This window comes from Papaver somniferum, chromosome 1 (genome assembly GCF_003573695.1).
Source record: "Papaver somniferum cultivar HN1 chromosome 1, ASM357369v1, whole genome shotgun sequence".
NCBI lineage: Eukaryota > Viridiplantae > Streptophyta > Magnoliopsida > Ranunculales > Papaveraceae > Papaver > Papaver somniferum.
The window spans coordinates 24,036,241-24,050,169 of NC_039358.1; the positions used below are offsets into that span (position 1 = coordinate 24,036,241).

Genomic DNA, 13,929 nt, shown 5'->3' on the forward strand with positions numbered 1-13,929 from the left:
AACACTTCCCCAGGGAGGGAACCGCGGGGAAATTCCTTGATCAAACCCTACTTGCCGAGCTGCACGGTCAGGATCGTAAGACATGGCAATGAACTTACCAGCATGAAAACCAGGGAGTTAGCCAGGCAAAACCTCTATCACCAAGTCGAAATCCGGCGCTATCAAGAGTTTTGTTGAGTCTAGCTCTGTATCAAAAGACGCAGTGAAATCATAATGAGCTGGACCAGATCGACCATCTTGATAAGGAAACAATACAAAATCTTTAGCCACATCCATGAACTGACCAATATCGCCTTTTGGTACTTTCCCCCTGCCATTCCAAAGAGTCATCCGCGAGTAGCCGTAAGTAACTGGGACCCTCTTAATCTAGCCATCATCCCGTGACATCTTCTTCGCGATGAACCGCAAACTCATTAGGATCAGGCGCGTATGGAGAAACATGCTCCCAAGACCACGCTTGCATAAAGAAGCGGGGATGTAGGTTTCGATCTTATGGCTCGAACCTACCGTCTGTAGATACTGACAAAACAAGTCCAAATGGCGATACAAGCCACCTAAAAACATCGGCACGAGCGGGAAAGAGACGCTGCGAGATAACAACACTTCCATCGGCACAAGTTCACTTTTGATCGTATCTTGGGGACTGTACTCAAATATATCGTGACAGAGCCAGAACATAATATAAGCAGCTAATTCATCACGAGGGTTCGTCTCTTTCCGCTTAGGGGGAAGCACTTTCCCTTCCACCAACCCTGGATCCCAATACTTAATCCAACGTGGAAAGGAAGCGTGTCTGCTGGTTTTAGTGGCCCACTCGGGAACCGTTCTTGGCGGTTTATTTGACGAGCCGTGAATCGCTTCATGAGCACGAATAGAGCTGGAAAGCAAGCGCTCACCTTGTGGGCGCGCTGAAGGAGGTTTCCTCTTCTCCTTGCCAACCAACGTAGCCTTCCCTTGGCGGCAGATGATAATGCTCCTTTTTTACCAGCGCTAGCAACCCCCCGTTCTTCCTCCTTCTTTACCGACATTTGGTCCTTCCTCACCATCTCACTTCGAGAGGCGTCCTTGAAGTCTAACAAATAATCCTGTAACGCTTTGTCCTCATTGGTCAGCGCTTCGTAAACTGTCTCCTCGTCGTATGAATGGCTACCATGAATAGGTAACCCTGTGAGGGAGACTACATCCTCCAAAACCACGGTTGCTTCCCCCCACGCGGTAAAGAGAGTATGGACAGGAGGAGCCCAACGACAAAAAATTCGATTCAGATCGCGCATGCACCTCTCTACTTCACGCTTAAGAGACAATTTATAGCTTCATCAATACCTGCTTGACGAAGGATTTCCGCATGACCAGGATTTGGGCGGATATAAGATGTCCAATGCGGCCATATCAGATGAGTTTTCGATTTAGAACGAATATCGATGGCAGGGAGATCATAGTCACCGCGGTAGATCGCCATTCGCGGCATGTTTTTGAATGAAAAAGCATTCATGCTGTCCGATGCAGGTTGCAAAAGCCATCCTGGGGCAGATGGATAGGGCAACACAGGAGGGTTTAGGAGACTGGGAACTAAGATGTCGTCAAGAGGAATAACAGGCTTACCTCCGCGAAGCTCCCTAAGCTTTAAGGCGCGCTTTAGATCAGGGCCGCTGGTGAACTCTGCGATTGTATACGACCGACCATCCACCAGAGGGGGTAGCAGAATCTCCTCCTGCTTTGTATACTCGGCTTCTTCGAAACCCGCGCTCATTATTCCTTCAGACTTGTCAGATTCATCAGATGAGCTGCTACTGGTAGAATTATTGGACATGGAGCGTGTATGAGTGTTAAGAATGAGAGGAAGAGGAGGACTGTAAAAGAAGAGATGAAGGGAGAGTGGATCAGGGGGTCTATATATAAAGGTCCTGAAATCCGAACGTGGCAGTTACAGAATGGGAACAGTAACCGCCAGAAACTAAAAAAGGAAGAGGAAAGGTTTACACGATGTGGAAGATCAAACGTTGCCCGAAATCGTGGAGTTAATGTAAGGGGAGGGAACTCCCACCCTTGGTCCCCGAACAAAAAAAGAGAAGAGGCGCTAAAGGAAATCTTATGACTACTGGGTTATTTCTCAATTAACCCAATAGTCAGGGGACTAATGTTGATACATGAAAAATAATACCCTTTAACGGGTTCGGGGTGCCCTTAAGGGGGGGTGGGGGGTGGTAAGCCTAGTATGAGATGTGGGGACTTGGGTACTGAGCCCAAGTCCAATGGAAAAGACCCATGGGGAAAGAAGGACAAGGAAGGGATTAATGAATGGGGAGGAGGTTATGTTAAGAAATGGTATTACAGGTAATTAAGGAGGTTTGGGACATGTGTCATGATGTCATAAAAGGAGGGACTTTTAGGAAAGTCTATATAAGAAAGGAAAAGGTACAATGGAAAGACAACTCTCTCTCTTACAATTCCTAGTAAAGTGAGGTCACTTGGTGGGTCTAGGACGGGTAGAACCAAAATCAAAATCACCCATCAACAACCACCATTTGGTTTTAGTAAGGGTGTTAATATTATTTGGGAGTTGTTGGATGCTATTGGGGTTACGATAACTGATTGTGATCAGATTCGTGACCTTAGTCAATTATTATGAGGCGATATTTAATGGAGAGGATTCAGTTCCAGTTGAAACTCTTTTTAACGTGGAAAATGATAGCATTTCAACGGAGGAGACTACTAGAATGGATCAATTACTTTCTATTGAGGAAATCCCAGCAACAAGTTTTGATTTGGGAGCTGACAACGCGCCTGGTACGGATGGGTTTGTTGGTTTCTTCTATAGGCATTGTTGGGAGATTATCCTGGTTGATTTGGTAAGTGTTATCTTGTTTTGTTGGACCAATAAATTTATTCCTCATGGAGTGAATTATAGTCTTCTTATGATCTTTCCTAAAGAGAGAGGTGTGAATACTCTTAGAAACTTCAGGCCAATTGGTCTTAGTAATTTCTTTTTTAAGATTTTTAATAAGATCTTAGCTACTCGTCTCGGTAGTTTTTTGGATAAATTGGTTTCAGAGGAGCAGGTGGCATTTATGAAAGGTATGAATATCCATAAAAATATTAGTTTTGCTTCGGAGATGGTGAATGAGATATATATTAAGTGTAAGGAAGGTAATGTAAGGTTGAAACTAGATATCACTCAGGCATTTGATATTGTTAGTTAGACTTTTGTCTTAGAGGTTTTTAGAAGGTATGGTTTCTCGAAGAATTTGTGTGACTGGATTTTACAGATTTTGAAGTCTGCTAGAATTTCAGTTCTTGTCAACGGTAGCCCTGAAGGTTTTTCAGTATCGATAAAGGTCTTCGTCAGGGTGATCCTTTATCACCTTTGATTTTTGGGTTGGTTGAGGATGTCTTAAGCAGAGATATCACGACGCTCTTTCATGAGGGTAACATGACAACTATGGTCACCATAAAAGGTATTTCCCCTACTCATTTATTTTTTGCTGATGATATTACGATATTTTGTAAGGGTAACATGAAGAGTTTGAGAAATCTGGTTAATATGTTGGGTTTGTATCAACGTGCTTCGGGCCATGTGGTTAGTCGTGAAAAGAGCAAACTCTATTATGGTGGTGGATCTTTGAGGAGAAGAATAACTATTGCTGAATTTTTGGGGATGCCTGTTACCACTTTGCCGGATTGGTATTTAGGTGTTAAATTTATGCCAGGTGCTGTTCGATATCACCATATTGCTAATGTGGTTGAGAAAATAAGAACAACTTGCAGGTTGGAAGGGAAGGATGCTTTATTTTCAAGATAAGGTGGTGCTGGTCAAGTCAGTGATTCCAAGCTATTTTATTCATAATATGGTTGTTTACAAGTGGCCAAGGAAATTTATCCATCAATGTGAGGTTTCCATTCATAATTTCTTATGGTCTGGTGATTCGTAGGTGAGTAGATCCTTTGTTGTTGCTTATGATAAGGTTTGTGCTCCTTATGAAGAAGGTGGTCTGGTATTATTCAAATGAGGGTGATGAACAAAGCTATGCTTATGAAGTTATGTTGGAATATTTGTACTTCAAAAAAGGTTTGGGCTAAATTTTTATGTGCTAAATTTTTTCCCCGGCCTGGGCATTTCGTTGGGTACATTAAATCTTCTATTCTCCCTGGCTGCCGTTGGGTTTATGATGAGGTTCAGTTTAATACAAGGGTGTTGATAGGTGATGGCAGGTCAACCTCTTTATATTTTGATTCATGGTGTGGAAAATATGGATAGGACGGTAAGGGTTAGTGAGATGTTGTTGGATGGGGAATGACATTTCACGGACATTGCTTTCCAGAACATTTGAACTGCTGGCGTGGATATGGAGAATGTACCAAGGCCGTTAGGAGGCGAGGATAAGGTTTGGAAGCCCGATTTTAAAGGGAATCTCACGATTATTTCAGCTAAGGATTTACTTCGTAAGAAATATCCAAAACTGGAGGGGGCAAATTTGTTATGGAGACATTCTATTCATCCATCTCTTGTTGCAAGAAATTGGAAGTTATTAAGAGGTGATTGTGCGACTTTAGACAAGGTACGAAGTAGATTTAAATTTCAGGTGGTTAACAAATGTTGTTTGTATAACAGAGAAGAGGAAACGTTGGAGCATGTTTTATGGTCTTGTGATTTTGCAATAAGGGCATGGCGTTGGATTTCTGAAATTTTTGGTCTCAATCCACACCAAAACCTCACAACTGCATATAAACAAGCTAAAGGGAAGAGTCGTATGTTCAAGGATGTTTGGTTGCTGTCTATACCTGTAATTCGTTCGGAGTTATGGATGACACGGAATATCTATGTTTATGGTAATTCAAAAGTCAGTTGGCAATTTTTTCACAAGAAGGTTTTCAATCAGAGTCATGAGTATTTGAGAAGGTTGAAGGGTGATATGTTTAATAATCAAGACGATCTTAGGGTGCTATCTTTCTTTAGAGTGCAACATAGGAGAGTTAAAGTGATGCATCCCAAAGAATGCTTTTGGATTCCTCCAAATCATGATGAATTGATGCTTTTTTGTGATGGTGCGGGTAGGGGAAGTCCGGGAAGAGCAGGTGCCGGAGTGGTTGTTCGAGATGCAGGTGCTAACGTTTTGGGTGCTATGAGTGTTGGTTTTGGTATTCAAACTAACTATTTAGCTAAACTTTTTTGTGTTATTGTGGGGTTGAAATGGACTTTGAAGTTTGAGGTTAGAAATATTTGTATTCATACTGACTTTATGGGTGCTGTTTTGGCGTACTCGAGTGATATTGGTGTAGTTTCGTTGTTTCTAAGACAGAGATGGGTTGCTGTGAGAGCTAGATATAACACAATTCGTTTTGTGCATACATATAAAGAAGCTAATTTTGCTGCAAACAAGATGGCCAAGAGAGGTTGCCTGTTGAATGATGGTGAAGGCATGAGTTATGATGGAAGACCTGATTTTATTTCCTCAATTGAATTACCAAATGTATCTAATTTTAGATTTGATTAGTTTGTAAATTTTGGGCATTCTCTGCCTCTTTTCTGTTGTAACATTTGATAGTATTTATTAATACATTTTGGATTTACCAAAAATCATATTTTGGGTGACATTTTTCTTAACAAAATTTAGACGGCATTGTATTTGAAGTTAAGCTTTTTGGGTACATTAATTCTATACCCCTAGTTTTGATACCCAACAAATATACCCTTATTCAACAATAAATATACTCGTATCATTTAAAAATCTTATCCCTTTAAAAATAGATTACCTTAATACCCTCATTCATAAAATATATTTCTTTATTTCAAAATACAACAAAAAAAATTCTACCACTTCATCCACCACGCCACCACCACTAGCTCCATCACATATCCACCACCATTCCACAACCACCGCCACTAGCTCCACCACATATCAATCACCACCACCACCAACATTCAACTACTATTCCACCACCGCCACCGCCACCGCTAGCTCCACCACATATCAATCACCACCACCACCACCAGTCCGTCGCCGCCGCCGCCACCACCACCGCCAGTCCTTTGCCGCCACCGCCACCACCAGCCCGCCATCACCACCGCCGCCAGTGGTGTCAACAACCTAAATTGATCCCAAAAACAAAAAGAAAATAATAAGAAAAAAACGATGTCAACAATCGAAGTTGATCCCCAAACAAAAATCGGAAAATAAGAAGAAAAAGATTGTGTCATCAACCGAAGTTGATCCCAAAAACAAAAATCAGAAAATAAAATAATAAGGTGTCAACAACCGAAATTGATCCGCAAAAACAAAATCTAAAACTAAGAAGAAAAATAATATGGTGTCAACAACAAAAGTTGATCCCAAAATAAAAATTCAGAAAAAAAGAATTGGTATCAACAACCAAAGTTGATCCCCAAAATATTGTGTCAACAACCGAAGTTGATCCCGAATATAAAAATCATAAAATAAAATAAATAAATAATATGACGTCAACAACCAAAGTTGATCCCCAAAATTAAAACTCAGAAAATGTTCAGATTATGTATGGTATCAACAACCAAAGTTGATCCCAAAATATGGTGTCAACAACCAAAGTTGACCCCAAAAATTAATGTACTAAAATTAGTGAACCTGACGTGAATCGAACACGTATTTTCTGACTAAAATCAGTAGTGATACCATTACACCACAAGTTCTAATAAAGCTACTTCAACGTTTTTGTAGTTTAATTTCACACTATTCAAGTAAAATGGAATTGTTGAAACAATAAATGCAAGGCTAATCACAGATACAAATGCAAAATCCCCCAAACAGTGTTAGTTCCTTTCAACAAGCAAAAGATTCAAACGCGTCAAGAAGTACCCAGCATATAAGAAAAAGGGAAAACACCGAGATATCCGAAGGGTGCGTCCCTAAATTAGTGGTTAAGATGGCGTACATCTTTAGCATATTTCATATTAAACTAAGGATATAAATTAAACCTCAGATTAGACTCGTAAAAGAGAACAAGCAAAAAGTAATCACTAAATAATGATTATGTTTATTGAATATCAAAATAGTATAATCCCAGGGAACGTGGGAACAGTTGTTTTATTACTTGCAAAGATGCAGACTTCCAAGTATAAGGAGTGTTAAATCCCACGCAATAACCAATTTTACAGCACTATGAGGAAGGTGATGAACATCTATAGGATACAAGTACAACTCACTACAATCTTACAACACAATCATTGAAAATGAACGGAATAATTAGAAACGGAATAATTAGAAATGAAAGCGTAATGACTAACCTTACTTGTCTTCCTTGCCGTAACTCATGGTGTAGCTTCCTTTTATCGAAAAAGACGGTAAAACAAATCAAAGTTAAGGATGCTCCACCACGGTCAGTTGCCGCCCCTGATAAATGCCCAACCCAAAATTATCAATTGTCTGAAAAATAGAGAGTGCCACACATAACGCGTAAATTCAAATAATACCCAAAGAAACTAACTTAGTGCAAACGTGCACTAATCAATATTACCAACTCAAAAGTATAGCACTACACAAATTGTGGACACTGGTCGCAGTGGATCGGTGAGCAGTACGTACCACTATGGTACAAATGGTACCATCCAAATTGCATCACCCGATTGAACTTGATACCTGTGTTGAGAAACAAAGAACAAGTACAACTCTTTAGTGAAACTAGAGTATAAATACAGGTAAATTGAAGAAGAAACATGGATTCTAAAGTAAATGTATCTTGCTAGGGTCAAACACAGATTTTCTGCAGTGCGCAATAAATCTGGCAATTTCTCCCCACATTTTTCCTGGGTATTGCATTGTCAATGGAAGATAAATCATACTCATTAACCACTCCATTAAATCTTACCAATTTTCTCCCAACCGATAGATTCCTTGACCTTCTAAAAGCAACAATCCCTGCTGATTATAATGGACTTCCTGGAATCACAAACAAGTAAACCATTACGTACAACTCTACCTTTCAAAATTTTATGTTAACCTGAGTAGTCAAAAAAAAGTTGAACAAAAATGGGTCTTACTGAAATTCAATGAACCCCCAGAGACAAATACAACACACACAGATCATACATGACAATAATAATCAAAACTTTAATCATTACTTCACCTAATTCAATAAGATGTTCACTAGGTAAATGTTGCTACTGTAACCTTATAAAGGAGATCAAATCTGAACATTCATAAATAATAAGTGAGACGTATGAAGACGAGACGAACTCTATAGATAAATTAATAGTGTTGATGTTGAATCCTATCAATCTTTTAGGTTTTTTAAGAAATCTCGAATTGAAAGTTAGATCCAAAATTTTCATTTCACTTCACTACCACTGCCTCCTCCACCATCAACACCACCAGGATCAATTGTTTCTCAATCGATCAACAAAATCAGTACCAACAACACATGCTGGAAAAGAAAAATAAATTTCTGACACTAAGAACGATTAAATAAAAAGTAATTTATACAATGAAAGACGACGGAGAAACAGTGATAATTCGAGGTGGAGGTGATGGTGATAACCTAATTCGATTGATTCACAGAAAGGAATCCGATATCGAATCTGGAATATGAATCTGAATCACAAATAGATTTGAGTTCTTGGGTTATCCATTGATTCATGAATCTATTTGCAGTGGCGGAGGTGACGGCGGAGGAGGTGTTTTTGAATCTATTTGCAGCCGCGGAGGAAGCGATAGTGGTGGTGGCTTTAGTCGGAAAGAGAGAGAGAGAATTTCGATCTCGAGAGAAAAGAATGAAAACGAATACTTGTGACGCGGGGTAAATATGGAAAGAAGAAATCCCGTTAATGGACCCTAATAGGATTAGGGATGAGGAGGGGTATATCCATTGTATGACGAAGGTATTTGTGAAGCCCATCAAAATGAGAGATATTTATACAATTTCCACAAGTTTTTTTGGAATATGCTCGTCTTACAGAGTTTTACATATCCGCAAAAAATGAACACGTTCCAAAATACCAATCTCACTATCTACCAATTTTAATTTTAACAGTTGAGATTTATTGATTTTCAACGGTTAATTTTCAAAATGGTAGATGGTAAGCCAAACATATTCCTGATATATTATCTTCAAATGAGGTACCATTTAAAAAAAAAATAGTGTCTAAAGTGTGAGATACAGGTGAAATAAAAGTGTAAGTGGGTCGTTCTACTCCTTCTGCAAAGTGTTTAATTGACTCAATAGGTAAACCCCGTGATTCTGATCAAAACAAAACCGAAATGGTTCATGATTGTCCCTGTTTTTCTCGATTTTAAAAAAATACAAAAAATACAAAAAAATCGCATGTTCATCTTTGGTGTTTTCCCGAAATTTTGCCAGTGAAGATAATTGTTTTGCACTTTCGTTTGTTTTTGTTTAAGTTTGAATCTTTCTGATCTGGATTGAGTTCTAGAAGTCTAATATTTTGGACCTTATTTTAGTTGCAGCTATGGGTATTTTCTTAAACATGTCTGACTTATCCCTATTTCATGAGGATTTTGCAATCAACTACACATTATTTGTCCTGTATTTTGTTATAGTTTGTTTGCTTGCGGAAAATTGAGATTATAACATATTTAGATCCAGTATTTTCCATTGTGCAATCATTAAACACCCATTTATATCTCTTCAAGAGCCAACTATCTATTTCACTTCAAGAGCCAGCCTTCTATTTCACTTCAAGAGCCATATTTAAACCTGAATATATATAAAATATCTAATCTTTTACAACAGCAGCACCGTCGCAGTAAACTCATACCAATAATGATCATGATCAATTTTCAAAAACTTCATTGCAGATTTTAAGTTTCAAATATCACAGACTAACAACTATCTATATGCCTTAACATGCATCTCTATGGGGTGGATACCAATCCAGACTTTTGTAACCGAGTTATCTTTATATTCTGCATTTGTTAGTATTGTATTAGGTTTAGTATGTCCTTTTAGGTTAGTCTTGTTTGAGTCTGTCTGCATCAGCTTAATTGTTCGTATTTCTTTTATGTCTAATAGTAGTAGTACCTCTAGTAGTAATATTATTAGTTCTGTTCTCGAGTTGTATTTTTCTTGCACCGGATCATTCAAGGACACTGTTCGGAGATTTCTTCAAGCAACAATCGGAGCTAAAGGCACATTTAAAAGAGATGGATCAAACTGAAAAAACAAGAGATGGAAAGATATCATTCGGGTAGAACTCCTCAACATATGGATGCAAATGCCTGTCTAGCAACTTCCTTCGATATCATCGAACCCCTCTCCCATCAACTAAATTCCTGTGGACACTAGTTTGTCCATCAAAATTACAGCTTTTCTTATGGAAAGCATTGATCGAAGGTCATTCGATCTTCGACTTCGACTCCAACATTCCCCAGCGATGCAACCTCTATCCGAAGACTGTTATTCACACTCTGCTCCAATATGATGTTGTAACTGATAAATCTTGATACCCTCATGTAATAGCCCCGTAGTAATCTAAATATATTATTCATGCTTCAAAAAGAAAAAAAAAAACGAAAAAGAACCCGTGATGAGAACAATGTGAGCATCTGAGAACCCTGGGATCGAAGAAGATCTTAGAATTTAGATTGTACATCTAACAGTCTAAAACCAAAGAAGACATCGTCCTCGGGTAGTGAGTCAAGTTACCTTTCTTCCCTTCGACGTTTCTATTTGGGTGCGTAAAAAAATAAAAATAGAGAGGGAAAGAAGAAGAAGAAGAAGAAATAAATCGAGCTTCAATGTGTCCATCTTCTCAACAACCTCTTCATCCAATCAGACCCTAATATCCTCTTCCTGGTAATTTATAGGGTTTCGTTTTATTACACTTCTCTGCATGTTTTTTTAGTTTTAATTTTACTTTCTCAAATTAGGTTTTTATCGTTCTTGATTAGAATGAAAATTCCCCCAAATTCATATTAGATCTGTTTTTTTTAGACATCTAATCTAATCCGTGTCTTGTTTAATTCAGATCTAAACCAAATTTGTTAGATCTAACGCTGAGAAAGGGAAAAATGTCTCATATGTCTCATAATGATACAGTACCGCTACATCCGTCATCACAATCAGACATCGATGAGATAGAAAATCTGATTCATGCTAGTGTTCAATCTGGGCCAGCAACTGTATTACCAGCTAGACCACCAAGTCCACCTAGGGCGTCAATTCCTATTTCATCATCTCCATTTATAAAATCAAACATTCAACAACAACAAAAGCTACCAGTTTTTCAAAAACCTGTTCAGACTAGTATTCCTGTGCCACCTGCTTTACCACCTGCTGTTAATGCTAATTCCAATGCTGGGGGTCGTGGAAATATTGGTTCCAGTGGATTTGGTTCTCCACCGAATACACTTACTGAACCAGTTTGGGATACTGTGAAGAGAGATTTGTCAAGGATTGTTAGTAATTTGAAGCTTGTTGTGTTTCCAAATCCTAATCGTGAAGACCCTGGGAAAGCTTTGAGAGATTGGGATCTTTGGGGGCCATTTTTCTTCATTGTCTTTCTTGGTCTTGTTTTGTCTTGGTCTGCATCTGTCAAGAAGGTCAGTAGAACGACTTTATCATTCTTGTGTATATTCTTTTTTGAATTTTAACGGATAATTATTTTAAGGATCCTTCTTGTTCTGTACAGTCAATATGTTGAGAAAACCATTGCATTTTGCTTGTAACATTTGATTTATATCTTTAAATTATATGTAAATGTGGATTTATGGTTGGATGATTTTCCAAGGCAATAATGAATGATAATAATCTGCCTAGTTTGTTATACTATTGTGTTTGTAAATATTCTGCTATTGATGATAGTTTAATGTTTTGTTTCTATATCCGAAGGAATAGATTAAGAAAAATCTATGAATGTAATGCGAAGATAGATTTGACAAGTGAAATACTTTTGTGGATAACAAATAATTTTGGTAGAGCATTCCAAATCCTAAGTCTGTCAATGTTGATGCCGTTCTTCTGATTGTGCGCACACCATTACTATTTAAGATGTAATGCAATTACTGGGATCCCCTTAAGTCTACGTCTGTTAAGTTCAATTTGGAGGTCTTACTTAAATTTTCGGTTGAGCCATAGTACCATACAACTTAGAGTATCACTGGCAGGGCTGCTCTAGACAACTTGCAGATCTGATGAATATCATCTCTTTAAGTATAGTTGGGATTCATGATAAATCAAGTGTGATTTCACAGCATTGTCCTTTGAGTCTGTGGAAATGAAGCAGAATCAGCATTTTCTATTTCATTGCTTTGTTTCAAGTGGTTTGGAATTTTTAGAGAATGAGAATTTTATTTTTAGTTATGATTCAAATTCATTACTAAGTTCTTTTTACTGTTGATTATCTTCCAGTCAGAGGTTTTCGCTGTTGCTTTTGCGCTTCTGGCAGCTGGAGCTATAATTCTGACATTGAATGTCCTGCTTTTGGTAAGTAGATAACTTGGTCTGTGTGAATATGCATTATTAATTGTGTATGAGTTGTGTTGTTGCCTCTGCACTTGGTTGGATCTTATGCATTTCACCCCACTCATATAATTTTCTTTTTTGCGTCTAATCTTAGATTAGAAGAAGGAAATTAATTGTCTCTTCCTGAAATTCTAAAAGATCTAATGTGTTTGATTAATTGATGGTTGCCTCGAAGAAGAATGTTTGAGTTTCTTATTGACAAATTGCCCAAGGTTTCCCTCGAAACCTTACAACGCATGACACAGGTGTTTTCAGGAGATCATTTGTTTGCTGATTAAGAAGGATTTGTTGTAAACTGAATTGGGCTGTAAGCACCCACCGATATCAACTCTTTAGTGTCTTTTGACTTTACCTTCACTTAACAAGGTGATGTTTATCAATTGTTGACAATGCCTACCCAGTTAACTTTGCAATTACAAACCTGTGTGAACTTTGCACTTCATTGTGACTAGGAAACTCAACTATTTCTATACAATTATAGTTTTGGAGTTTGCTTGTTTTGGTACGTCTTTAAACCACTTACGATGTTTCATGGTTTATTTGTTTAGGGTGGGCACATAATCTTTTTCCAGAGTCTCAGCCTTCTTGGTTACTGTCTGTTCCCTCTGGATATTGGAGCCCTAATCTGCATGTTGAAAGACAATGTCATACTAAAGGTGGTTGTGGTGTGTGTAACATTGGCGTGGAGCTCCTGGGCTGCCTATCCATTCATGAGTTCAGCTGTCAACCCAAGAAGAAAAGCACTTGCTCTTTACCCAGTCTTCCTCATGTATGTCTCTGTTGGTTTTCTAATAATTGCTATCGATTAAGAACACTCGATGAAAGGTAGAACACATGCATATTTGATCTCATCAACAGGCAAACAAAGCGCACTTGCAGAAGGTGGACGAGCAAGTGTTCAGCATTTTGCTTCTTATGTGTGGACTTCTTGTTTCTTACTACAATTTTTTGACCATACACTTAAATATTTGGAGACTCAAAATATCATTTTAATAGTAGTTCTATAGGGCTGTGTCTTATCACATGGATCATATCCTATTTCGTTTTTGTAGTAATTGGAGTAAAATGGATTTTGGTCATTAAACTTCATATGACATTATAACCATAAACATTCAGACAGAGTAATGGAGAAGGTTGGAGTAGTCAAAATTAGGATGCCTTTCTTCTTTGCAAGAAGGAAGTTTGAGGTTCTTGTCGCACACACCTCAAAGTTATCAGCTAGGTTTGGGGGATAACTGAGTCAGCCCTGAGTTGTGAAACCATGTTGCCAAGGGATGAAAGTTTTCTAATCCCTTCATGAAGAACATGTTTTACATTGAGAGTATGCTTTACGAGATTCGGGAGGAATTTTAAGTACTGGAAAGGGGTAGGAAGGCTCGGTGGGTACTTAACACTAAACTAGGAAAGGGGTAGCAAAGCTTGGTGGGTACTTAATACTAAACTAGAATGCAGAAAAGGTGGATTCCAGGAGCGTTGAAC

General features: G+C 38.3%; 2 protein-coding genes and 1 long non-coding RNA gene across 3 annotated transcripts; 2 read left to right on the plus strand and 1 right to left on the minus strand.

Moving 5' to 3' along the window:
* The first annotated feature begins 4,343 nt into the window (after positions 1 to 4,343).
* On the plus strand, positions 4,344 to 5,492 carry LOC113359506. The gene has a single exon (XM_026603138.1). It carries the CDS (start codon positions 4,344 to 4,346, stop codon positions 5,490 to 5,492), a length of 1,149 nt encoding a protein of 382 aa, XP_026458923.1.
* A 100-nt stretch (positions 5,493 to 5,592) lies between these two features.
* Positions 5,593 to 8,746, minus strand: LOC113281413. The gene is made up of 5 exons (XR_003326138.1): positions 8,509 to 8,746; positions 7,840 to 7,910; positions 7,557 to 7,610; positions 7,259 to 7,364; positions 5,593 to 6,086 (listed from the first exon to the last, which is right to left on the minus strand). It is a non-coding gene; the product is annotated as an uncharacterized LOC113281413 (long non-coding RNA).
* A 1,871-nt stretch (positions 8,747 to 10,617) lies between these two features.
* On the plus strand, positions 10,618 to 13,534 carry LOC113281418 (protein YIPF6 homolog). The gene is made up of 4 exons (XM_026530148.1): positions 10,618 to 10,782; positions 10,955 to 11,528; positions 12,337 to 12,411; positions 12,999 to 13,534. The coding sequence occupies exons 2-4, from the start codon at positions 10,998 to 11,000 to the stop codon at positions 13,257 to 13,259; spliced, it is 867 nt and encodes a 288-aa protein (XP_026385933.1). The 5' UTR covers positions 10,618 to 10,782; positions 10,955 to 10,997; the 3' UTR covers positions 13,260 to 13,534.
* The last annotated feature ends 395 nt before the right edge of the window (positions 13,535 to 13,929 follow it).

Bases quoted from the DNA above. Each gene is read 5' to 3' on its own strand.
- LOC113359506 (XM_026603138.1), top strand. From the start codon at position 4,344: ATGGAGAATGTACCAAGGCCGTTAGGAGGCGAGGATAAGGTTTGGAAG.
- LOC113281418 (XM_026530148.1), top strand. From the start codon at position 10,998: ATGTCTCATATGTCTCATAATGATACAGTACCGCTACATCCGTCATCA. The intron at 11,529-12,336 runs GTCAGTAGAACG...ATTATCTTCCAG, and splicing joins GGTCTGCATCTGTCAAGAAG to TCAGAGGTTTTCGCTGTTGC. The intron at 12,412-12,998 runs GTAAGTAGATAA...TTATTTGTTTAG, and splicing joins CATTGAATGTCCTGCTTTTG to GGTGGGCACATAATCTTTTT.